The sequence below is a fragment of the Salvia splendens genome, chromosome 11 (assembly GCF_004379255.2).
Source record: "Salvia splendens isolate huo1 chromosome 11, SspV2, whole genome shotgun sequence".
In the NCBI taxonomy this organism is placed as follows: domain Eukaryota; kingdom Viridiplantae; phylum Streptophyta; class Magnoliopsida; order Lamiales; family Lamiaceae; genus Salvia; species Salvia splendens.
In genome coordinates this window covers 3,840,376-3,865,795 of record NC_056042.1, presented here as the reverse complement: position 1 = coordinate 3,865,795, position 25,420 = coordinate 3,840,376, and the positions used below count along the sequence as shown (strand labels likewise).

At 38.2% G+C, this 25,420-nt stretch overlaps 1 protein-coding gene and 1 pseudogene across 1 annotated transcript; both read left to right on the top strand.

The window, feature by feature from the left end:
- Positions 1 to 208: 208 nt before the first annotated feature.
- Positions 209 to 2,610, top strand: LOC121755141 (annotated as a pseudogene).
- Positions 2,611 to 5,656: 3,046 nt separating this feature from the next.
- On the top strand, positions 5,657 to 15,346 carry LOC121756299 (peroxisome biogenesis protein 5-like). Its single transcript, XM_042151803.1, has 15 exons — positions 5,657 to 5,901; positions 6,519 to 6,647; positions 6,730 to 6,886; positions 8,128 to 8,321; positions 8,662 to 8,910; positions 9,568 to 9,690; positions 9,991 to 10,158; positions 10,336 to 10,529; positions 12,440 to 12,686; positions 12,944 to 13,028; positions 13,250 to 13,359; positions 13,501 to 13,725; positions 14,080 to 14,145; positions 14,749 to 14,843; positions 14,915 to 15,346. Exons 1-15 carry the CDS (start codon positions 5,782 to 5,784, stop codon positions 14,994 to 14,996), a joined length of 2,244 nt encoding a protein of 747 aa, XP_042007737.1. The 5' UTR covers positions 5,657 to 5,781; the 3' UTR covers positions 14,997 to 15,346.
- Positions 15,347 to 25,420: the final 10,074 nt, after the last annotated feature.

The following is a 25,420-nucleotide window of genomic DNA, read 5'->3' as shown; positions in this document are numbered from 1 at the left end:
CATATATAGTCATCTCCTCTTTATATATGAATAAATAAATGTGTTTTTTTATTACCAACCGCATTGTTTGGACTATCTACATAGTATAAAGTTTGCATTAAACACCACAAAGAATACGATGAGAGTAAGAAAGAAGATTCTCTCAAAAAATAAAACAAGATATTACAGGTGAGTTCTTGGACTCATTTCATTTTACTAATTTCTTCATCTTCAGTCATCCCTTCTCTTTAGTGAAAGCATGATTTAATGTTTCTTGTCTGAAAGATTGTTGCAACTCGTCTTGTGTTATTCTGTAAGTGTATGTGTATGTCTGTTTTTGATAGCAAGAATATAAATCGTATCAATTCTTCAAGAAAATGCTCACTCTCCCTTTTGTCTGTTGATTAGTTTGTGTGATCGCTAATCATGTGAATGCACTAATTCTTAAGCAGATTATGTTAAAACTCATAAAACTAATGTACCAGACATGTATAAATTGCAGAAGGGTAGGTGCAATAGCCTGATCACTACAGAATGGGAGGAGACATGAAGGAAAGCCTACTTGATTTAGCCGGAGACGAAGCCGAGTCATCTTTGGAGAAGAAAATATGGAGTGAGATAAAAAAAAGGTGTTGATTGTAGCTGTCCCAGCTATCCTAACACCCTTTTCAACATTTGGTGTACATGTAGTTAGCAGTCTTTTATGGGCCACATTGGCTCCACACACCTTGCTGCTTACGCCCTCGTCTTCACCGTGCTCTTCGGATTTGTCCTTGGCATTCAGGTACTGACCCCTATTTATTTAGTTTCTAGCAAAATGAAGATCTTTTTTGGTTACAAATATGCAGCTAGGCATGGTTGGTGGGGTGGGGACTCTATGTGGGCAAGCATACGGCACCAAACAATACGAGAAGCTTGGAATTTATCTTCAGCAATCGTGCATCATCTTGCTCGTTGTCTGTGTACTGGTCACACCCATGTTCGTGTTTGCTGCTCCGGTTCTGAAAGCATTAGGACAGGACCACAACATTGCGGACATGGCAGGGGATGTTGCTCCCTGGTTCATCGCTGTCGTCTTCTTGTATGGTGCAATGTACGGCTGCAATGCCTATCTGCAGTCTCAGAGCAAGAACTTCGTCTTGTCATGCTATGCAATTGTATCCTTGCTCGTGCACGTGCTCCTCTCGTGGTTTCTGGTTGTGAAGTTGGAGTTTGGCGTTTCTGGAGTCATGTCATCCACTTGTTTGGCTTTCTTGATCATGAATTTAGGCCAACTTTTGTATATGGTGGTCGGAGGCTGCAGAGAGACGTGGAGAGGCTTCACGGCCTTAGCGTTCAGGGATCTTGAAGCGACGGTCAAGCTTGTAGTGTCGTCTGGTGTAATGATCTGGTTAGACTTCTTCTATCATAACCAACATATGAACTGTTTATGTATGTCATATGACATGTATGTTTTGTCTTGGTTTCAGAATTGAATTTTGTTACAACTTGATATTGATTCTTCTGACTGGAAAGATGGAGAATGCAGAGGTGGCGATTGATGCTCTTTCGATCTGGTATGGTTTCTTCTTTCATCTCGTTTAATTGGTTGATTTTTACAAATTATGTTTGGTGGCGTTCTTGTAGTCTTATCATCACTGGCTGGACTACAGTGGTGTCGGGAGGCTTCCTATCTGCAGTAAGGTAGCCATCGTTCTTATTAAGGTGCGTGTCTGGCTCGTTGTCTTGAGGACTAATGTATTCCATTCTCTTCTCAACAGTGTGCGCGTCTCGAATGAGCTGGGGAGGAAGGATACCATAGCTGCAAAGTTCTCTATTGTGACAACGCTTGTGATGTCAGTCTCCATCGGAGCGGTGCTAATGCTTGTTTTCTTGATGTTCAAGGAGAATGTGGCCTACTTGTTCACCAAGAGTGAGCAGGTGGCCGAGGCATTTGCACGTCTCTCACCTCTTGTTGCCGTTTATGTACTTTTGAACAACGTTCAACCCTTTCTCACAGGTGAGCTATGCTAAACGATTAATTTTTTGAAGTCTCAATCGATAATAAAATCATTTTTCTGGGGTTTAGGTGTTGCGTCTGGAGCTGCGCAACAAGGCATTGTCGCGTTTGTGAACCTCGGTTCGTATTACTTGGTTGGGGTACCATTGGGAGTCCTTCTTGGTTCGTATTACTTGGTTGGGGTACCATTGGGAGTCCTTCTTGGTTATGTATTCAACCTCCAAGTTGAGGTGAGTTGATGAAGCTAAGGTTTTGTTTGTTGTTGCTTGCTTATCTTAACAAATTATGTTTGATAGGGTGTTTGGACTGGGATGATAATTGGGATAGGTGTCCAAACAATTATACTTGCTTTCTTGATTAGCACCACTGATTGGGATAAACAGGTTAGATAAAAAATTATACCTGTTGTCTCTTCTTTCGCGTCATCTCCATCTTCATCTTCTTCGTTTGTGCAGGTGATCCTTGCCCAGAGACGAATAAGCTCGAGGCTCGTGGGAGACAAAACTACCTACCACTCATCTTATAACGACCATGTAACTGCTGTCTAAATATCGATTGGCGCTATATTGGTTTGTAGAAAGTTTCTAAGTTTGAGTTGTGTGTAATGGCACCCCTATTCATTGTTTAGTACACCATTTGTCCCATTTAAGATGACGGCCCCTTTCATTTTTTACACATGTTTTAGAAAAATCATACTAAATAGTTAAAGTGGAGAAAAAGTAAACTAAGAGAATGAATAATGTAGTAATTGGTGACTTCATGTCTTTTCTCTCGTCTCTTTCAACTTTTAAATATTAATTTTTATATAAAAAATGTAAAAATAAATTAGATATGCTCCTTGAATAGAGTTTAGAAAAGCAATAGAAGGGTATTTCATAGAAAGCAATATGGATACTATCACATGACAAAGATCATTATAGTTTATACCAAGCACTTAGATCACCTGACAAGGATCATTATAGTTTATACCAAGCACACTTTTCTAAGTGCCAAGTTGTATAGAAATGATTATACATGTATGTAACAATTTTTTTAATTTCTTTCATCTTCGTCAAAATTTGAAACACAACCGATAAATTCTTTCAGCACAATATTATAGCACCGATTTTAATTGCATTAATCTTAAAATTACCATATCTTACATCAAATTTTAATTGTAAGTGGAATTTCCTCCCCTTCTTAAAATTGTATATGCTATATTCCAAAGTAATAAAGTCATTTTATTTTCTACTCTAATTTTCAGAAAATGAGAATAAATTTAAGAATGAACTGTACTAATAGTCTCTGATCTTGTCGAAAAATGCACCAATGGTCCATAAAATTTTTTTATAGCCTTTTTGGTCCATAGAAATTACATTTTTAGTACCTGTCAGTCTTTTATACCCCTCTACATTTGAAAAAACTCCTAAATGCCATAAAGGACATTTTCGGTATTTGAAAATTATAGTTTTGGTACCTCTTCAATCATGCAATTTTTCTGGACATACACAAAAGCACCTTTTGAATTAATTCACTTAAATTTTTTAAATAATTACTTGAATAACGTATAGATTAAACTTTATAATGAAAAAATTAGTATAGTTTACTTTAATATTTTTAGTAAAAAATGTTACTTGCAAGAGTTCGCTTTAATTATGTTGGATATAATTCACTTAAATTTTAATTATTTTACTTAAATAATATTTTTCACTATACTATATTTTAGTTAAAGTAATTAAAATATTTATTTTTCACTTAAATATAGGGAGTAACATTTAAATATTTAAGTAGCATTTAATTTTTTTTATTATAGTTTACTATAATAATTTTTTCCTCTCAAATTTTAAAAATTTAAGTTGAATTTTTTATAGCTCACTTTATTCTTTTTATTAAAAAAATGTTACTATTAGATTTAATTTTTTCTTTACAAATATACAGATTGATTGAGTTGTATATACTCCATAATTTAATTATAAAAATAAATACAACATAATTTAATTATAAAAATAAATACAACATAATTTAAACATTTGGTTTCTTATTTAAATTTTTGCAATCAAATATTATTTAAATGAGGGTTTAATTGAGTTTTTAAAAGAAAATGATTATGGAAGAAAAATTAAATAAAAGAAATTAAAGGGAGAGTAGAAAGGTCCAAAATGCCCCCAAACATTAAATACTCATACTAGTGGTGCCTAGGGTTACTTTACTCTTATCGTACTAAAAACGATAAAAAAAAATTGGGACCATTGGTGCTTTTTTCGACAAGTTCAGATATTATTAATGTGGTTCACTCTAAATTTAAAGTTGTGAAAACATAAAATGAATAAGAGTATTCTCTATATTATTTATTTTCTTATTTTACTCTTTATTCACTTTTAACTATTATTATTATTATTATTATTATTATTATTATTATTATTATTATTATATTTTTAAAATGAGTGCAAAAAATGAAATAACTCTACTATAATGGAATGGAGGGGAGTAAGAGCATCCACAATAGCGCCTAGCGCACCCGCTTAGCGCGAATTTTTAATTTTTTTTGTTTGTTTCCGAAACACTATATATACGCGACTTGCCTGTCATTTTCATTCGCACCACTTGTATTAACGAGTACTCTCTCTATCTAAATTTCTGTACAAGACCAACAACGGTAAATGGACCCCGTGGAGAAGAGTTTGCTTCAAACATTGCTCCTGAGCATGCAGGATGATTTGGAGGCGGCACGGAGGGAAGCCGACGGGAGTAGAGGCGGCGGCGACGGAGGCGGAGACGATGGTGGCGACAGCGATGGAGGAGACGACGACGGCGACGAGGAGTGAATTATTGTACTTTTTTAAAAATTATTGTAACTTTTTTTAATTATTGTACTTTTTTTAAATTATTGTACTTTTTAAAATTTTAATAGTATTATTAATGTTTCCCGTATATGTCTCGTAAATTAAATTTCGTATATTGTGTGATTGTTAATTATTTCATTTTGTATATATTTGTTAATAGTGATGTGGATATTATGTGGCTAGGCTATGGCTGGGCTATTGCTGGGCTATTTGCTTGTTTTGATGATGTGGCATGAGGATTTTTAGTGCTGATGATGTGGCAGTGGCTAGGCTATGGCTGGGCTATTCATATTGTGGATGGCCTAAATGTTATCATACATCACATTTTCTTCTATAGCTACATTTTTGTAAGTTTTATTTGTGTAAATAACAACGATAACAAAACAAAATAGAATGGCCAAATAATTATCCATTGAAAAAACAAGCTTATGATGCAACAATATTGTGAATGAGCCATTGAAAGAATAATCTTATGATGCGAAAATATTATTAGTGAGCCAATTATTCTTTAGTAATTCTTGTCAATTTTATCTAAAAATAATTAATCATTAGAATTAATATCTTCAAACTAAAATTACTCCATAATTTTAAAAATGTCAATTTTCAAATATACACTATTAGTAGATTTTATTTTTACTGGATTTCATCCACATAGGTCGGTACCGTATACTTTTATTCAATAAACCAAAAAAGCAAATAACGGCTTATCGATAAGTTTCCACATCCCAATAAATGATCTATACATCTAAGCATACAAAAAATCGAAATAAAAATATATAGCCAAAAAAAAACTGAGAATTATTTATGCTGTTTACTTCATCACCTCAAACGCTTTCTCTGCCTCAAAATTAAAACTTTTATTTCGATAATTCCATTTCCGGCTGTAAGATTCTCTCTCTCTCTCTCAGCTAGCTACTGAAATTGGGAAGAAAATAAGCGGCGCCGTGCTGCCGTAGGAAGCCTTACCGGAATTCTCTTCCTATGGCGATGCGGGACCTTGTGAGCGGTGGCGCCGCCTGCGCGGTGCCGGGGTCGTCTTCTTCATCTAACCCTCTCGGAGCTCTCGCCAACGCCCTTATTGGTTCATCCTCCAAAACCCAGGTTCTCCAATCATAATCTTCTTTTTTTCGCTTCAATTTGCCGTTTATAATGATTTTATGGCTCAAGACTATGCCTCTCTCTATTGGATTGGTAGCACTTATTTTTTCATGTTTTCACGCAAGTAGGGGAAGCACGATTCTCAGGTTAAGATAATTGATCGAGCAATAGAGCATTTCTTTTCGAGCAATTGCTGCATAGCTCGGTGTGGCTTAGCTGACACGTGCTATTGTAGAAGATTATGTTATGATTAGGGCGGATAGTGCAAATTAGGGCTGTAGTACTTAGGGTTTTGTGTGTTCACCTACCACTTATCTTTCTTTGTAATGATTCTTGCTGGAGTATTTAATTGAGACAATTAGGGTTTTTTTGCCTCTGTAACTGTTGAGAGATTAGACTGATTGAGGGAAGTATGATCATTGTATTATTTTGATCTCACTTATCCAGGAAAAATGGCATTGGGTCAAAGGTTCTAGCTTTTACATTATATTGGTAGGCTATGGATAGGAGATTCAGACAAAAATTGATGTGGAGTTACCTGATATTGGGTGCTCACTAGAGTTCATATACATATGTCTCATGCATAATTGCTCACAAGAACTCTCTTCATCATCAAGCAGGAAAGGCTTCAAGAGATACCAACTGCAACAGCTACTGCATCAGATGGCAATTTGCATGCAGGGATGGGAGAACCCTTTAATGCTACGCTTCCAGGGTCTGAGCTTGAATATATGCATCCTAATGTGCAGGTTGGTATTACTTTTTCTTCTTTTTCTTACTGATTGCTGGTGGGATCTATTGGATAAATTTCATAATCTGCTATATTTTCAGGGTTCAGAATTCCTTCAAGGCTTTCACTCAATGGATCAAAATAGGTTTTCAGATGCTTGGGATGACATTCAGAGGCCTCAGATTCCTCATTTTCAAGGAAGGGCTGGACCAACCAACTTGCCTTTAGAGCACGCCCGGCTTCAACAAGATTTTGATGGTAATTTTGATTTTTTTTATCATTATTATGATTAAATCTTTGTTCTTCAACTTGTGTTTTGTTTTGACTCTCGCCTTCTTTATACTGGTAAATTACATGCCACTTAATGAACAAAGCTGATTCCTTCCAACACCATTTATCAAATTTAATCAATTTTTAAGCACTATCTAACATATGCAAGGAGAGCATGAACCCTTCATGTTGTTCACTTACAAGTTACATCCTGACATGGGCCTCATATACGCTAGCTTCCCTTATGCATCCAGCCGCTTCACTAATGTGTACATACAAGTAGAGAAGTTCTGATTAGAACTCTGGAATGGAATATGCAGTGAATGAAAATATATGAAAGCCAAATGTGAAAATTCAAGAACGCATGAGTTACCCCCAATCAATTATGGAAGATATATGTAACCACAAAGGAACCTAAGGAAAAAAAAAAATAACGAAATTCTTTTGTATGTAATGTTTAACATCCACTAATGTTAGGAGTTATGAATTAAGTAAAAACAAATGTGGGGCAGGAACTGTCAAATGTGGAGCATTTCAGTTACTTCTGTCTTCTGCCCAGGGTGGAATTGGTGTTTTGACTGTACGTTTTCTGTTGCAAATGAACTGAATTGTGGAAAACAACCATTAAATTTGGCTTTGGTAAATCCGGACTGACTTGATGAGATACGTTTGCATAGTGCAATCTTTTTTTTTGCTCTAATATGATAATATCAGTGATTGACTTGGACTTCTCTGAGCAGCAGTTAGACTTGGACCAAGCCATTCAGCACAGTGGTCTGGTTGTTGTATTACACAACTGTGGGGATAGCTAGAGTGGTGACATAGGTGTTCTGATATGAGTTGTTGGTGTAAGTAATCATGTGAAATGTTGAAACTTCAGTCTTGATAGGTTGAGCGTTTCAGTAAAATGGAGTTGGTAGCAAACAAAGTTCCAATTTACACATGGTGTCATGGTTTTGGTTGAGTTGGTAAAATATCATATAAGTTCTCTCCTAGGGTGAAATATTGGTGGGAAATGGGGTCGTAAACTGCAATGTTGAGTGAAACCTTGTTTCTCTTTGAATTTAATGTATGATGCCCATCAGAGAGTGTTTTTTGACTTGATCAAAGATATTTTTCTCTTTTCAACTAAGTCGCTCTCACATGTAGGTTCATACTGTCTGCCAGACTAAAGCAACATGAAGTGACTTATGTATTCTTAACTAACTATTTTATTTTGTCGATTGCAGGGCCACCTCAAAAAGTTTTGTCCAATTTTTTGCACTCATTTCTTCACAGCGGACATGGTAGCATACCTTTCCATCCAGCTTCACTTCCTGTTTTAGGACTGTCTGAAGGTGACAAGCAATGCATACGTGATCGTAGCAGTATTATGGCTCGCCATCTTTTTGCAGACAAGAGCGAAGAGTTTATTCATACACAGGTAGGTGTATAAAAATGAGAGTATGTGCAAGTGTACTGCTGTCTATCCTTTTGAATATTCTAAGCTTTATAAACGTGAATCTTCTCTTACAAAGTAATCATTGTATTAACATGGGATTTTGGTATCCTACTTCTAAACATAGCAAATATGCTCTGCATCGGTTATAGGAAATCTTCTAAAAAATATGCTAATGTGTATTTTTAGCCCATGATAAGATTATCTGTCTGTGGTTCTTTTAGTAGTGCCTAAATTTTGAGTGTGTAACCTTACAGTTCATTGCTCCTATTTTGATGGTATCTGGCATTGCATTTCAGATAATTTGGATTAACCATCATTTCAGGTTAATGCACTGCTGTCAGCTTTAGACATTGATAATGATATCCGAGCCAGAGGCCCAATACATGGAAGATTTCCGGAGCTAGAGGAATATTGGACCGAGTCACAACATATGAAACCTATGTCTGGTCGTGCAGATGGATGGGCCTCTGAATTTTCACAACAGCTAGTGCCTCATGACAATCCAAATATGTGGGCTCAGTCATTTGAAAGACAACATGGTGCAAATGGTTGGGCATCTGAATTTGAGCATGTAAGGAATTATCTCTTCTTGTATTACCTCCAATATGTTATTTGCTCTAGCTTATTTTCAGCATTTTACTTGGTGGTTATTTGCGACTAAGTCAGCTCTGCCTTAATGCTTCAAAAAAAGAAAACCATGGGAAGACTGAGTGTTACAATCTATCCAGTTTCAACATTCATGTCTGGAAAAATATTTTTTTGCTTGCTAAATAAAGAAATTAGGGTTTCAAGGGTGGTGTCTAATGCATCCGTTTTTTCTGTTCAACTTGGTGAAACATATTCTTAGTTTTTAATTTTATATCACTGAGGAACACTTATATGTAAAACCTGAATCACAGCCCCTGGATGGTGTAACTACCATAGTGTATGTTCTGAAGAACAATAAACGTTTAGTAGTCTTGAGCTTATCTTACTGGCTATAGTGACTGCCATTTCTTACTCTGACACTCTTTACTAAGACTTTGAGGGAGAATCTCTGCCCTCCACTTATCTGGTGGATTTTTTGAGGGGTATTTGCGGCATTTCTTTTATTTCGTATGGAAAGTAACAATCCTTGTAAAGTCTCCATTTATACAGTATCTCCTTTTGCACTAGCTTTTCTTGGAAGAGAGCAGTTCATATTGATGCTGGTGAATATGCTCGTTTTATTTACCTTGCTAAATTTCAGGAGCACTTGCAACTTGCTTCAGTTGATCAAATGAGAGCTACTGGTGTCCCTAACCTTGCTGCCATGGAGCAGACTCGCATGTTAGCTCATACGCTTGCTCAAAATAATGACCCAAAGTTTCAGGTTACGTTCCATCTTTAATATGTCCGTGCTGTAAATACTTCTTTATACACTTCTTTAAAAATAAAAGTAGCTCCATATGAGAAATGACAACAATCAAGTTACTGATCTAACTTGTAGGAGAAATATATATGACTGAATACTAAGCCATGATGGTTTAAGGGGTTCAATTGCTAGTTCAACGTATGACAAGACAAGTCTAGTCGAGTATACATCTGCATACATGAATGTCCTTAATTATTCAGGTTTCTTGCATCATAAATTTTTCCTGATTTTCTTTTCTGCACTAATTTGGACGTACAGAATTCAAAGTTCCTCCAGTTTGTGTCAAAGATGAGCCGTGGTGAAATCACTATTGAGGACAATCAATTCAAGCCTGCTGGAATTTCTGCACCTGGAGATTGGGCTGCTGAATATGAACAGCAGCACAGTGGGGGCAGATCCTGGGCTGACCAGTTTTCTAATGAACAGGCAAGTTCAGACTTTCCTAAAGACACCATGAACACATGCTTATGGCAAAAGGAAAAAATGTTTAGGAGTTTTACTAGTATGCTTAGAACATTCCTGCTTCATTTCCTTGTACTGATAAGGGTTGACATTTTCCAGTCCGCTAAAATCTTTTCTGATCTTACGGTTCTTACCATTCAGCTTTCTCAAGGACCACATGGCTGGGCAAATGAGTTTGCTACTGAACGTGGGCAACAAGGTTCAACAGAAGATGAGTGGGCGAATGAATTTTCCAAGCTAAATGTCAATGACTGGTCAGATGAATTTGAGCGTCAGGTTGCTGATGGAGTGCTTGGCGATTCTTCTGGTGATAATTGGGCCAATGCTTATGACGAGTAAGTCCACCATAAACAATTTTGGGGATGTTAAATTTTTTATTTTCATTTCTGTTGCTTGTGTGATGTACATTCTTTTACATTTGTTTTGTCTTGGTCTGTCCGCACATATACATCAATGATTATTGCCGTTATATCTCAATACAAAAGTGAACTTTTTAACGTATTTTTCCTTTTAATGCACCAGTTTTTGCCTCAGTAGGAACCTCTCTTTGTAAAATGACTTCCAACTCTCCATGTAAACTAACTTGTAAAATGACTTCCAACTCTCCATGTAAACTAACTTGTAAAATGACTTTCAACTCTCTTCTTTTATAGGTATGAGGTCTTTATACTCTAAATATATACAGAATAATTATGTTTGAATGAACTTGGAAATGTGCTTGTTTTTGCAATCTGCACTTTTGCCTGTGTCTTGTTCTTTGTTTGGAAATTGTGGTATCAAACAGTGTTATTAAAAAGCGGAGCTGGCGGCGCCGTGGCGGATGGCGGTGGCAGTTTCTAGGCTCAACGCCACCGCCACCTTGTGATATGGCAGTTTACTCCCTTTTTTGAATGGCGGCCGCCATTCGCGAAGCGCCGTGGCAGTATATGGCTTTCATGGCGGTCGAGATGCCTTTTTGCCTTGTAACCTAGCCCATTGGCCATGTAACCTAGCCCATTGGCCATTATAAACAGTCTATTTATAGGGTTTATGGGAGTTTCTGGCTTCAAAACCATAACCGCTGCTGTCAATCCAAGTTATCGTCTCTCCAGTCTCCAAACGCACAAGGCTCCAGATTCTAGATTTTCATTCACGATTCAAGATAACTGAAAATTTTTATGTACTACTACTTGGACCATCCACAATAGCATCAGACAAGCATAGTCTAGCCAAAAACTTTTCCTGCCACATCATCATGCACTTCCTACAGCCTAGCCACTGTCCTAGCCAAGTAACAACCTAGCAATAGGCTAACAATAGCCTAGCCAATGCCCTAGCCCAACAAATAAATTGACAAATACGATTTAATTCATTTTAATTATTGGTGTTTATCAAATATTAAAAAAATGAAATGGAATGAGTTGTAAATATAGAGTATAAATAAATAATAAATAAATAAATAAATCAGGTAGCCTATTGCTCGCCGCAAAATAGGCGGCCAGCGATCAGCTAGCCGGTTAGTCCATGCCCAACCTCTCGTCCGCTCCGCGCTCGTCCTTACCGTTAGCCGATTGCAATAGTGGACTAGACGCCCGCCCCAGCCGCTAGCCTGTGGCTAAGGCGGGCACTAATCCACTATTGTGGATGCTCAGTTTGTATTAATTCCACTATTTAATTCTCTCTCTTTTCTTATAACTGTTCTACTCGATGCATGGATTAATTCCACTGTATAATTCTCTCTTTTTTCCTATAACTATTCTACTCGATGAAAGCGTCTCCATAATTATTGTCTTCCACCATTTAATTTTCTAATTTTCCTATAACTATTCTAATTTTTTTGCATCTTATGCTATGTATTATATTTTATTTATTTGTTAATTTATCGACCGCCATTTACGCCGTAATACCGCCATGCCGACCGCCATATCCCTACGGCGGTTTTTTGACCGACCGCCATAAGCCGCCATACGTTATTAATAACACTGGTATCAAATTCACCCATGGACATGAATGCATTGCAGGGCATGATTTACTTTTGTTGGTTGTCATTGTTTTATAGTAGGAAATAGGAATACTTCACTGCATATTTGCGCAACCATGAACAATAAATGCCGTGTTATCTCATTGCCAGCATTTCCTTGTATGTTATTGTTTTCTTTTTTAATAGCATGTCATGTATGAGGACTTGTGTCAGCTTTGATCTAAGAATTGCTATTATAGTCATGCGTATTAAGTTTATTGGATATAAATCCGGTTCAACCTGCAGTTATGTTAATGAGCAAGCAGCACTGAAGCAGAAATCAGATGCGTCAAGAGGGGTATATGTGTTCTCTGATTTAAATCCTTATGTTGGCCGGCCTAATCCTATGAAGGAAGGGCAAGAACTTTTCCGTAAGGGGCTTTTAAGTGAAGCTGTTCTTGCTTTGGAGGCTGAGGTTCTGAAGAACCAAGATAATGCTGAGGGTTGGAGACTACTTGGTATAGCTCATGCAGAGAATGATGATGATCAGCAGGTTGCTACCTCTGTTTTCCCTTTGCTGGACTGTACATAAATTCGTGCTGCTTGAAATTCGTGTGGTATATTTTCATGATTTTACCACTAGATATTCGTGAAATTGATGAGAAATATCCTTACAATTTACATTAAACAGTTAAAATTTATGAGGAAGCTATTCTGAAATCCACAAATAACTAAAAGTCTGATGGTGTAATCTCTAATTGCATTGTTTTCCTCCATTTATTATCACTAACACAATTCACCTTATTTCAGGCAATTGCAGCGATGATGCGTGCACATGAGGTTGATCCAACAAATTTGGAAGTTCTTCTTGCTCTTGGTGTGAGTCATACAAATGGTTAGTAGCTAAAGCTTTGAAGTTCAAAATAGAGGTCACAACTTCCCCTTCATTTGTTTGGGCTTGTTAATCATGATTGTCATACTGTGGTCACAGATGTCATTATAGATCTCTCATAGGACTTTACACTCACACTATGTTTTACCTCCAAAATATATTGTGTCCCCTAGCAATAATTAATGTGGATTAATGAATTTCACTTTTGTTCATAAAACTTCCAGAGCTGGAGCAGGCAGCTGCACTAAAGTACCTGTATAGTTGGCTACGTCATCATCCTAGATATAGCGCCATAGCCCCTCCAGATCATCCCGAGAATTTGTATTATGCTGATGTAAGTGTCTACCTGGACTGCAACATGCACGTGAATGTGCACAAACTATGATACATGTTCATGGTGCATCCTTAGTTGCCTATATTTGTTAAATATCTTCAGAGTAAGATTCATTCTGATTGTTTGCTTGTGGATGTATAGGTGGCTAGGTTATTTAATGATGCAGCTAAACTCTCTCCTGAAGATGCTGATGTACATATAGTTCTCGGGGTGCTGTACAACTTATCTAGAGAATACGACAAAGCCATTGAAGCTTTTCAGACATCTTTGAAACTCAAACCACGAGATTATTCACTCTGGAATAAGCTTGGTGCAACACAAGCTAATAGTGTTCAGAGTGCTGATGCAATTCTAGCTTATCAAGAGGTGATAGTTTATGTCCTGTAACTTGGTGATTGATGTCATAAATAATCTGGATGTTGCTGTTATATAGCATATGAAAGTAAATATAGATAAAGATTAAAATTGTAGCCTGTGCTTGACATCCGCTACCACTAGACTGGAGCACATGATATGGAGAGTTCTCTAAGTCGGAAGTGATCAACAAAATTTGAAAATAGAATTTAATATTTTTTTATTGCAGCAACTAGCTTAACTACTTGTATGTATGTCTTTCAATGTAATAATCTTTCATGCGTCCTGTCCTTGCGAAATGCAGTAATCCTGAAAAACGCTTCTTTAGTTAAATGTTTTAATATTTTTATATTTGTTGGCTTTCAGGCTCTAAATCTAAAGCCTAATTATGTCCGTGCATGGGCAAACATGGGAATCAGTTATGCCAACCAGGTAATGGTTAAGCTTCACTTATCACATTGCTCCTAGTTTACAGTAGAGAAATATTGGTTGGAGAGTTAATGTCTATGGCAATTAGCGGCAATAGCTGAATAGGATGTACATGCAGTTGAAATTGAAAACTCTGATGCTTCTCTAAACAATATAAATGTACTGTTTGATCACAAGTTCTGATGAGCAAAACCATATAAAAATAGAGTAATACTTGATGATGAGTTCTGATCTGCAAAATAATTAAGTATAATGCTTCATGACAAGTTCTGATGAACGAGATTTTCATTTTTGTATTCTAGAAACAAATGTGAGTTAGACCCATATTTTTCTGCATTGTTGATGTGATCTAATTGATCATCGAAGAGAAGTTTTAGAATCCCATGCTTAATACTCCACTTATTTCATTCTTCCCTTTTGGATTTTCATGCATTTGTTACCGAACCCGATATGCAAACTTTTCCCTACAAAACCCACTCTCTGTCGATCTCTCACACACACAGACATGCATACATCCATTTAAACTTGTCTTGTTGTCATGTATATGAATTTCCAGAGTATGAATAATGTTCGAAACTTGATTTACTTGCAATATAATCTTCTCAGGGTATGTATGAGGACTCTATCCGTTACTATGTCCGAGCACTGGCAATGAACCCAAAGGCAGATAATGCCTGGCAATATTTGAGAATATCACTGAGGTAAGCAACTTATTATATAATTCTATTAGTTAATTGCTAAGAATATAAACTTTACACACTACACTTTTCAGCTGTGCCTCGCGAAATGACATGTTCGAAGCCTGCGACTCAAGGAATCTCGACATCCTGCAAAAAGAATTTCCCATGATATAAATTTGATCCATAAGCAGTGACAACTTCAGATTCACCTTTCCCTTGTAGATTTACATCACCTCGCTCGCTCGCTCCATAACCAAATCTCGCTCTCGACGAATGGAAGATCAACCAGTGAGTTGGTTTTCAAGTAAACTGCTGGGGCAAATTAGTATGGTTCAGGATACTACAGTTTTCATGAAACCTGGTCATATTTGTATCATTATAGTAGATTATTTGCAATAAATATATACAAAAAGGCTCATCAATTCAAAAAGGATATGATAGAATTATATTTATATGTATCCATCTAAAGGGTGATATGTTATTAATTTGTACTAGTAAATGTATCAAAGTCTCGAAGTGAACAAGTTGTTGGCATTGGGTTTGATGATTGCTATGTTTTCCCCTTTGTAGGAAGTACTTCACTGAACATTTTCGAGGGTGTACTTAATTTTAGGTTTGAGATGAATCTAATGCACGATCTCACAAGATAGTGATTCTATTCTAGTTTATCTCTCCAAATCATTTGAGTAGGACAAGGTTGAGATGGTACCAATTAGACAAGTGAGAGTGCTCCTTTATTCAATTTAAATTAATTTCCATTATAGACTATAGACTTCCATTCATGCCCTATACACCACTCCTACTCCCTATCCGTAGCTACATCTCGTTATTCTCTCCCATAGATTTTAATTTTAATTTCTCATTTTTTTGCAAATTCTCTCACTGAAGTCAATATTTTTTAGATTTAATCAGTGATTTCATACCTAATTTTTATTTTTATTTTAATTTTTATCGTAGGCCATCTCTATGAGCTAAGATGTTACACTACAATAGTTCGATATAAAATAAATGCAATATTAGCAATAAAAAGGGGTATCTCCTGTTGTATAATGTGCAGATTTTACTATTGGTAAGTAAACCATTGAAGATGCCCTTTAAGACTACAACAAAAAGATACTTACATGATCCATCTACTGTTAAGGGCTTTACAACGCGAGGACGAAATAAATTAATCCCTCATTCCATGAAAAATATGACACATTGTGAATGACACGAGTTTTAATGTAGAATTGGTAAAGTAAGAGAGAATGGAAAAAAGTAAGAGAGAAGTAATGTTAGTGGAATATGGGGTCCATATTATTAGAAAGAGAAAAGGGAAGAGTAGTGTTAGTAAAATGTGTGGTCCATATCATTAGTAAGACAGAAGGGAAAAAAGTACTAGAGAAGTAGTTGAAAACTTTCATTTTCTCCTAAGTAGACATATGATACAGATCAAACAGAAGAACTCATTCCAAAAGACTACCCTGTTAGAAGAGAGAGTTCATTTAGTCTATATATACCACACCAGTTGTTTTCACAACCAACGTGGGAATTGAGTCCGTAACATTTGACCCTCTTGTTAAGGGCCAACGCCCTCGTTGGTCACGACTGGTTCTTTACCAGGCCACCACTTCGTGGGCCACCACTCCAAGTTCTCGTTGGTCACGGCCACGTTGGTCACGACAGATTCTTTGTCCGGCCACCACTATGTGGGTCACCACTCCGAGTCAGCCCCAAACGTACTCGTTGGTCACAGCGAGTTCGTAGCCCGGCCACCACTACGAGCCGTTTGAGCTCTCAATGAAAACATCAATTGATACAGACCAAACATGAGAACTCGTCCTAAAAGACTAGCCTGTTAGAAGAGAGATCTCATTTAATCTATATATTCCACACTAGTTGTTCTCACAACCAATGTAAGAATTGAGTTCGTAACAATCTACTAATAAAAAATTCCAAACGAATCCGCAATAAACCGTGCAATAAAATTAAAAGATAAACTATATGGAGTAAAATTAGTAGCAAGATAAATTTATGAAACTAATGTTGTAATGTTGATTAAATGCAACCACTTGTCCAAAACAAATTACAAAGAAACAAAATTCCAAGTGAATCTTGCTTAGAGCATCAGCAATGGCGGACGTCCACGGGGAATTCCCACCGGCGTGCGGGAATTCCGTAGCGGACATCCGCCATTGCGCGTCCCAGGCACCAATACGGAATTCTGCGAAGGAATTTGCAGTTCTGCGGCGTTCCGCGGAATTCCGCGGGGAATTCCGTGCGGACGTCCGCCATTGCGTTGACGCCCGCGGAATTCCGCTTTTTTTCATTAAATATTTTTTTTCGGTTCCTATATATACATCCCGTTGAACTTCATTTCATTTGCATCACTTGTATTAACAAGTTTCTCTCTCTCTCTCTCTAAAAATACCTTTCTTTCAAATCAACAACGGAGCACCACGACAGCGATTCCCCCGCCTCAAGCGAGTCACCGGCGCCCCATTTTCCCATCGGCGGGAGTACGCCGATGTCCGCTGCGATGCCTCAAATGCCGGGGATGATGCCCCAGTCTCAAATGCCACCGAGAATGATGCCCGGGTACTACATGTACCCGCAGTGGTATGGGATGATGCCCCAGATGCCCGGGGCGAGGCCGGGAATGATGCCCCAGATGCCGAGGATGATGCCCCAGATGCATGGGTCGCATCACGCTGCGGGGGGGGGGGGGGGGGGGGGGGGGAGTAGGCAGGGGTCCCCTAATTGCCGGTGGACAACTTCTATCGGCCCTTTATGGATTTACTATCGACGGACAACCCGACGAGCTCTCCTCTCGAGACTCAATTCGCTGGCGTCAACACGTTCTAGTTTGAGGAGTTGGGGCTTTGTCCGGTCCGGGATAGTCCCGCCAGCGCACCACCGGCGACGGGGAGGGCAGAGAGGACCGGGCGAATGAGGGGCAGGGGACGGGGCATCCCGGTGTACGGAGGCAAGGTGGGGGAGGGATCCAGGGGGAACAAGAGGACCGTCTGGAGCATGGACGAGTGCGTCGCGCTGGCGAAGGCGTGGATCAGTGTAGTGGAGGATCCATACGTTGGGGCGAACCAGCACATCGACCGGATGTGGTGACGCATTAGCCAAAGCTACCTCCAGTTCAAACCGCAAGGGGGGAAGGCGCACAACGCGGAGCAATGCCGGAAATAGTGGGAACGGTTGAAGAGGCAGCTCAGCCGATTTGCCGGCATTTACACAAATAACCTCCGCTCGGCAACCAACGGCATGTCTGCCGAGGATGTGAAGCTGCTGGCTCATCAGCAGTTCCCCGACGCTGAGAAGGGCTTCGGGGAATTCAAGTATTGGCCGGTGTTTCTTGTGGTGCAGTCTTCGCCCAAGTTCACTACGGGTGTTGAATCTGGCTGGCGAAGCGGACGAAGATCAGCGCCTCCAGAGAGTACAGTAGCAGTGCTGGTTCCGCGGAACTCCTCCCGGCCGAGGCAGAGTTCCCTACACCCACATCGTCGGCCCGCCGCCGTCGCCTGGTTGGGCAAAAGTTCACGGCGCGGATGTCGAGGGGAAGCACCAGCGGATTCGCCGAGGCTCAATCGGCAACACCCCCCCCCAAAACGATCCCGAGAACCCCTCATTCGTCCGCATCGCTGCAAATAAAACCTTGTTACGTGCGATGGTTGAATGGCGCCAAGCGACCGACCCCCATTACAAGCGGAAGCTTAAGCCCCTCCTCGACAGTGTGCGCCGCGATTTGGGGTTCGACTGGATGTCAGACGATGACGGCGAGGGGGGCGGCGGCGACGACGGCGAGGGAGGCGGCGGCGCCGACGACGAGAGGAATGGCGACGAGGAATTCGAGGAGTGAGAAGCCGGTTTTATTTTTGTAATAATGTACTTTTTTTAGCAATTATGTATTTTTTTAATGAAGTATGGTTTTTTTAAAATAAAGTGGTTGCATTTCTCCGTATTCGCGTCGAAATTTTAATTCCGTAAATTGTTTAGTTCCGGAAATTGTCTAATTTGTGAATTTGTAAATTTTTTTAATGTGGGAATTCCGTCGGGAATTCCGCATGGAATTCCGCTAGTGTGCAGTGGGAATTCCGTATGACGTGGCAGGGCAGTGGGAAGTCCGTATGACGTGACATGAGGTGTTTTTGGGAATTCCGCTCCACTACGGATGCTCTTAGGGCATCCGCAGTGGTGCGGATGTCCCGGCGGAATTCCCCGCGGACTTCCCAAAAACACATTCTGCCACTCATAAGGACTTCCCACTGCTCTGCCACGTCATACGGAATTCCTACTGCACAGTGGCGGACTTCCCCTGCGGAATTCCTGACGGAATTCCCACAATTAAAAAAAAATCACAAATTCACAAATTAAACAATTTCCGGAAGTAAACAATTTACGGGATTAAAATTTTGACGCGAATACGAAGAAAATGCAACCACTTTATTTAAAAAAAAACTTACTTCATTAAAAAAAATTACATAATTACTAAAACAAGTACATTATTTTTAAAATAAAAACAGGCTCCTCACTCCTCGAATGAAATGAACTTTTTTTTTCATACATAGGAGTTCGAGATACATTCTGTAAGCGAACTAGCCCGCCACAACCCCTCGTGGCTCGAATACTTTAGCTTCCCTCCGACGGGTTTGGGCGTGAACTAACCAATGTTGGCTCGTAGACTGCACTCCCTCCGACGAGTTCAGCCCCGGTAGACTACCCGCCACCCTCAGACGCGTCCAGGCTCGAAAGCTTGCCAAGCCCCAAGGAAACAACCTTGAATAGGCCCACAAGGAAATTAATCCCAAAGTCGCGCCATCCAGGAGTCGAACTCAATACCTCCAGGATGGTGCCATATCCTTGCCACCCTTCTCAACCACTTGAGCTAGGGGGCTTGGATTCGAATGAAATGAAGTTCAACGGGGTATATTTATAGAAAAAAAAACATTTAATGCACAATACGAGACGTTCGTGCGGAATTCCGTGACAGTCCACGCAATGGCGGACGTCAGGACAGAATTCCGCTAAATTCTGCGGACCTGCGACGTCCTCAACCCAATTCCGTATCCTCGCCCGGTACGCCTAATGGCGGACGTCGGCGACGGAATTCCGGGACGTCCGTGGGAATTTCGCGCGGAAGTCCGCCATTGCGGATGCTCTTATGCAATAAACTGTGCAATAGAATTGAAAAAATAAATTATATTATAAAAATTAGTAAGTGCATTCTGATGCATATAACGACTAAAAAGTAACAAAGATACATAATTTTTCGTAAAAAAGTATGATATGAACCTGACAACAGAGGAAATATAATGATATTTGAAACAAGTACAATAATCGAAGGAAACAAATCTTCCTGCAACTGGACCACATTTATATTAAAAGGTTTGATTTTTAATATTTTTATATATTTGCTCATCTTATTATACTTGTATGTTATTTTGTACACATAGTATGCAGTATAAAAACTTAGTTTCAACATGTCTTAAAATCGCTTATTATAATAAAATGGATAAATTGGAGTTTAACACAATAATGCTAAAATTATACTAGTAAATAACAAGATGACAAATCATGTCACGTCAATGTAGAATAAGAGGAAATTCCTGTTTTTTAATGAAAAGACAGGTGGGAATTTAAATAAATAGACAAATAATTTAAATAAAATTTGCAAATGAGCACTACTCCATTTATCAGCGGGAGTGATGATAAACAATCAGATTTTGTACAATCAAACAAGGTTATATTAATAATTTGATATATTAATTATATTTTAAAATAATAAATGTAGTTAGTAGATAAGTTAAAAAGGCTTGATTAAATTTGAATTGCCTCATTTTCAATTTTTTAGTTTTATATTTGAATTTCCTCTCTGTTACTTTTCAAATTTGAATTAAAGTATGCTTTAATTACATTTTATGGTTCCAAAAAAGTAAAAAAATTATACACAATTCATTAATATATGACCATAATATTATGCACGTTCCATGTATTATATATGCACCCATATATTTTAACTAAATGCATATAAACCAATTTTTTCTCTAAATAAATCAATTTTTGGTTGTACAAAATTTGGTCATATAGATTTATTGTATTAGCGGTAAAGCAAATGGGAAGGAATAAAGAGTAATACTCCCTCCGTTCCATGTTAATAGAGTCATTTTTCTATTTTTGGAAGTTCCAAGTTAATAGAGTCATTTCTATTTTTAGCAAAAAGTCATTCTCATTTTTACTTTATTCTCTCTTACTTTTTCCATCATCCATTTAAACACTATTTTTAAATTCCGTGCCGAAAAGAAATGTCTCTATTAAAAAGGAACGGAGGGAGTAATAGTTGGCAGATGAATTAGTAAGGGCACCCGCAACGCGTCTCGCGGGTGTCCTTTATCTCGTCCCTCTGAGACGAAACGGGGGCGGGACGCGTTGCAGCGTCCCGTCTCGTCCCCAGCCCGCCGAGACGTCCGTCCCTCCGAGACTGTGCGCGAGCTGTCTCGCCACGTGCTTGCGCGACGTGGCGCGCTCCGGCGCCATGCGTGACGCCCACTCGCCGACCCGCGAGTGGGCTTCGTCACGCTGACGCAATAAATCATTTTTTTAAATTCAAATTTAATAAAAAAAATTAAAAATTTAAAACGGTCATATGACCGTTCAACGGTCATTTCCTTTTTTTTATTTTTTTACTCTATAAATACTCCTATTTCATCCTCATTACACACAAACACACATATATTCTTCTCAAATTACCTTCATTTCCTCTCCAATTTTCATCTCAAATCATCTTTTTTATTCTTCTACCAAAGTTAATACATTCATGGATCCATTTGAGCAAATGCGTCGAAGACCCCGCCGCTCCAAAGAAGATCGACGTAGGGAGGCGGAGGAAGCCGCGCCGCCCCAAAGACGATCCCGGACTTACATCCATCGTAACCGGGAAGAAGCCGCCGCAAGGTTAGTACGCGACTACTTCTGTGATAACCCGGTATGGGGAGATACCTACTTCCGTCGCCGTTTTCGCATGCGACGACCGCTATTTCTCCACATCGCAATTACATTGGCAGCCCGGGAAGAGTTCTTCCAAGAAGGTTTCGACACCGTTGGCCGTCCCAGCCACACGGCGCTGCAGAAATGTACTGCAACAATCCGTCAGCTTGCGACTGGACAAACGACGGATTTGTTCGACGAATACCTCCACATTGGAGAAAGCACTGGGAAAATGTGCTTGATGCAATTCTGCAAAGGCGCCCGTGCAGCCTTCACCGACGAATTTCTCCAGAAGCCAAGCACGACAGATTGTCAGTTTCTGCTCCACCTTCACGAAGAAGTGCACGGATTCCCTGGGATGCTTGACAGCGTCGATTGCATGCATTGGAAATGGAAGAATTGCCATGTGGCGTGGAGGGGGTTATACACGAGCGGCCACAAAGGCACCCACCCCACCGTTATACTCGAGGCCGTTGCCGACTACCGGCTATGGATTTGGCATGCGTACTTCGGGGTCCCCGGATCGAACAACGACGTCAACGTGCTCAACCAATCCGACCTCTTCGCCGAAGTTTTGGATGGTAAAGTGTCGGCCATCAACTTCATCGCTAACAACCGGCGGTATAATATGGGGTACTATCTTGCCGACGACATCTACCCGAAGTGGCCAACCTTCGTGAAGACGTTCAACAGGCCGGTGAACGAAAAATAGGCTCTATTTGCGCAGACGCAGGAGGCTGCTTGCAAGGATGTGGAGAGGGCGTTCGGGGTTCTCCAAGCGCGCTTCAACATTATCAAAGCCCCGACTCGTACGTGGTTCATGGAGAGTATGGTCGACATCATGTATACATGCATAATCTTGCACAATATGATTATCGCCTACGAAGGACCTGAGGCGGGAAATTGGTTCGACCCTGAAACCCCCAGAAGCTCTACCGCAAGTAGTCCGCCTCGCAGTGGAGTGCATCCGTCTTTGCAAGATCGGTTGTCTATTCGGGCAAGGACACGTGATTCTACCGCCCACGCCCAACTCCAAGATTATCTAATGGAGCACATTTGAGCAAAATTTGGTAGAAGAAATTAAATTATGTATTTTTATTTTTAGGATTTTTAATTATATATTTTTTAAAATTTTTAAGAATTTTAAGTTGTAATTTTATTTTATTTAATGAAATGTGTTTTTATTAGTTGAATTTGTAGGAAATAAAAATAAAAATGAAATTGAATGAATAGTAAGTTAAGAGATGGTTAAAAGACGGATAAGAGATGGAGGGTTGCAGGTTCTGTCTCTTAGTTAAGAAATGAAGTGAAAAGTATAGTAAGACCCATGAATAATTAAGGGATGAGACGATTAAGAGACGGATAAGAAACAACGTTCCAGATGACCTAAGAAGTTTCACTATTGATTGAGCAGAATGATTGATGTAAGTAGCTGTATGATTGAAACATTTTATGATGGGGATAAATAATCAGAGGTATATAATGATTTTCCTTGTTTTTCTAGGCATTTCTTCAAGAAAAATAAAGGTTGTATAAAAGAAATTAGGTTGCTTCTTTATCTCTCTTTCACTTTGGATCTATCATTTCCACCAGTCAATTGAATGATTGATTTTATGTGTCTTTATATAGATACACTTGCTTGCACCCACATTTATTTTCCTCAAAAGAGAAATGGATCACTATATGCTATGGAAATGTCACATTGTTGAATCATTTTCAATCCAATCAGCTGCTTAAATGTAAATTATATACCCCCTCCATCTCTCGTTAACTAATGTCGTTTCTCTTTGCCACAAGATTTAAGAAAATAGAGTTTTTTTTAATTAAATGAGGAATAAATAGATGAAGAATAATATTGACCATAAAATACAAAAAAGAATAAATTAGGAAATTGTTTGTGATTGACTAGACACCACAACACAATGAGCCCTTATTGAACTATTACTTTCCAAACCCTAAATATATACATAAGAATAAGTATCAAATAATAAGGATGTTTTGTATTTAGAGAAAAAATTATAGGGGACCTTAACGTCAGCTGAAAGAGTAAGATTAGACCTAATAACTTGAATTAATTTATAAAAAGGCCATATGAAAAAGTAAAGAGACCTTTTGAAGGTCGTTTAATTATATAATCAAAGAAATGCTTCTCGAATAAAACAATGTTTGATACAAAATCTTAGTACAACAAATTGTTAGGTTTTTTTTCTTCTTTCTTTCTGGCAGGCATTTAAATTTGGGGACGCGATTTATGCCTTTGCTGTCTCCCTCAAACCACGCACAACACACACTCATTTCCAACAATACAAAATGTTAAATATATTTCTATGTCGTCTATACACATATATTATATATACATACATAGTATTACATAGTCAACTTGACGTCTTTGAGAATTGTCCATCGACTTAATATACAAAAAAACAAATCAAGATAGGATCAAAGATGCCCATTACACAATTTAATATAATTGATTAGGAATATCCTTCTGAAAAGTATTCAATTATCAAAATCTCACTTTTTCTTTACCGACCATTTAAAAATATTTTGATATGTGCATTACTTTAATCTTTCCATCTTCTCTCAATGGACTATTTGGACTACTAACCTTACTTAAAATATCGTACGTAGACAATGAATTTATTCAATAAAGTGGTGAATACATCTCGGATTTCACACTTTTTGCTACAAATTTTGCTCAAGATTCTTTTCTTTAACGACTCTTCCAATCTCAAACAACATCCAATCTCTATTTCTACCAGTGAGAAATTAAAGGTTTCTTGTTGATCAACAAATTACAATTAATTTATTTGTACTACATTCTTTTAGAATTACATCAATTTAATTTATGATAACATGAGAATACTAGCTTGTATTGTACGTACAAAGCAATCGCATTCACAGTGAAAATGAATTTTTTTATATTTGAATATATATGTATATATAGAGAGAATGAATTTTTTATATTTGAATTTATGTTTTTGTATTAAATTTTGATAACTTTACTCTAACTATTACTACTACGTTTAATTGTTTTGTGGATCATAACTAGGGCTGGGGAAAAATACCGAAATATCGGCCTTATCGTACCGAAAAAATATCAAAAATACAGAACTTTTGGTATACCGTGATTTTCAGTACGGTATAATACCTTGCCGAAATCTTTCGGTAAGGTAACGGTATGGATTTTCATATACCGCGGTATACCGCTTCATACCGAAGTTCGGTATGTACCGTAAATTAAGGTATATACCGTAAAATATAAATTTAATAGTATAAAATATATTTTTAAAATTATAAAATTTATTGTGAAATATAAATATAATTATGAATAAAATATATGTAATATATATATTTTTTAAAATAAAATATAAATAATATTCTAAAAACTCAAATTATCTATTTTCATTGATATTGAAAATAAGGTATACCGCAAAAGTACGGTGTACCGAACTTTGGTACGGTATACCAAAAATGAGGTACTGCATCGGTAAGGAAATTGGTCATACCGAAAATAAGGTATACCGAAAATTTTGGTAAGATAAAGGTATGATTTGTTCGCATACCGAATTTACGGTAAGATATACGGTATGGTGGTTTCGGTAAGGTATACCGTACCTACC

What these genes read in the sequence shown, in the direction of transcription:
- LOC121756299 (XM_042151803.1), top strand. Translation starts at nt 5,782, where the DNA reads ATGGCGATGCGGGACCTTGTGAGCGGTGGCGCCGCCTGCGCGGTGCCG. An exon ending in ACCAGTTTTCTAATGAACAG is followed by an intron (nt 10,159 to 10,335) that starts GCAAGTTCAGAC and finishes CTTACCATTCAG; the next exon opens with CTTTCTCAAGGACCACATGG. An exon ending in AGAATGATGATGATCAGCAG is followed by an intron (nt 12,687 to 12,943) that starts GTTGCTACCTCT and finishes ACCTTATTTCAG; the next exon opens with GCAATTGCAGCGATGATGCG.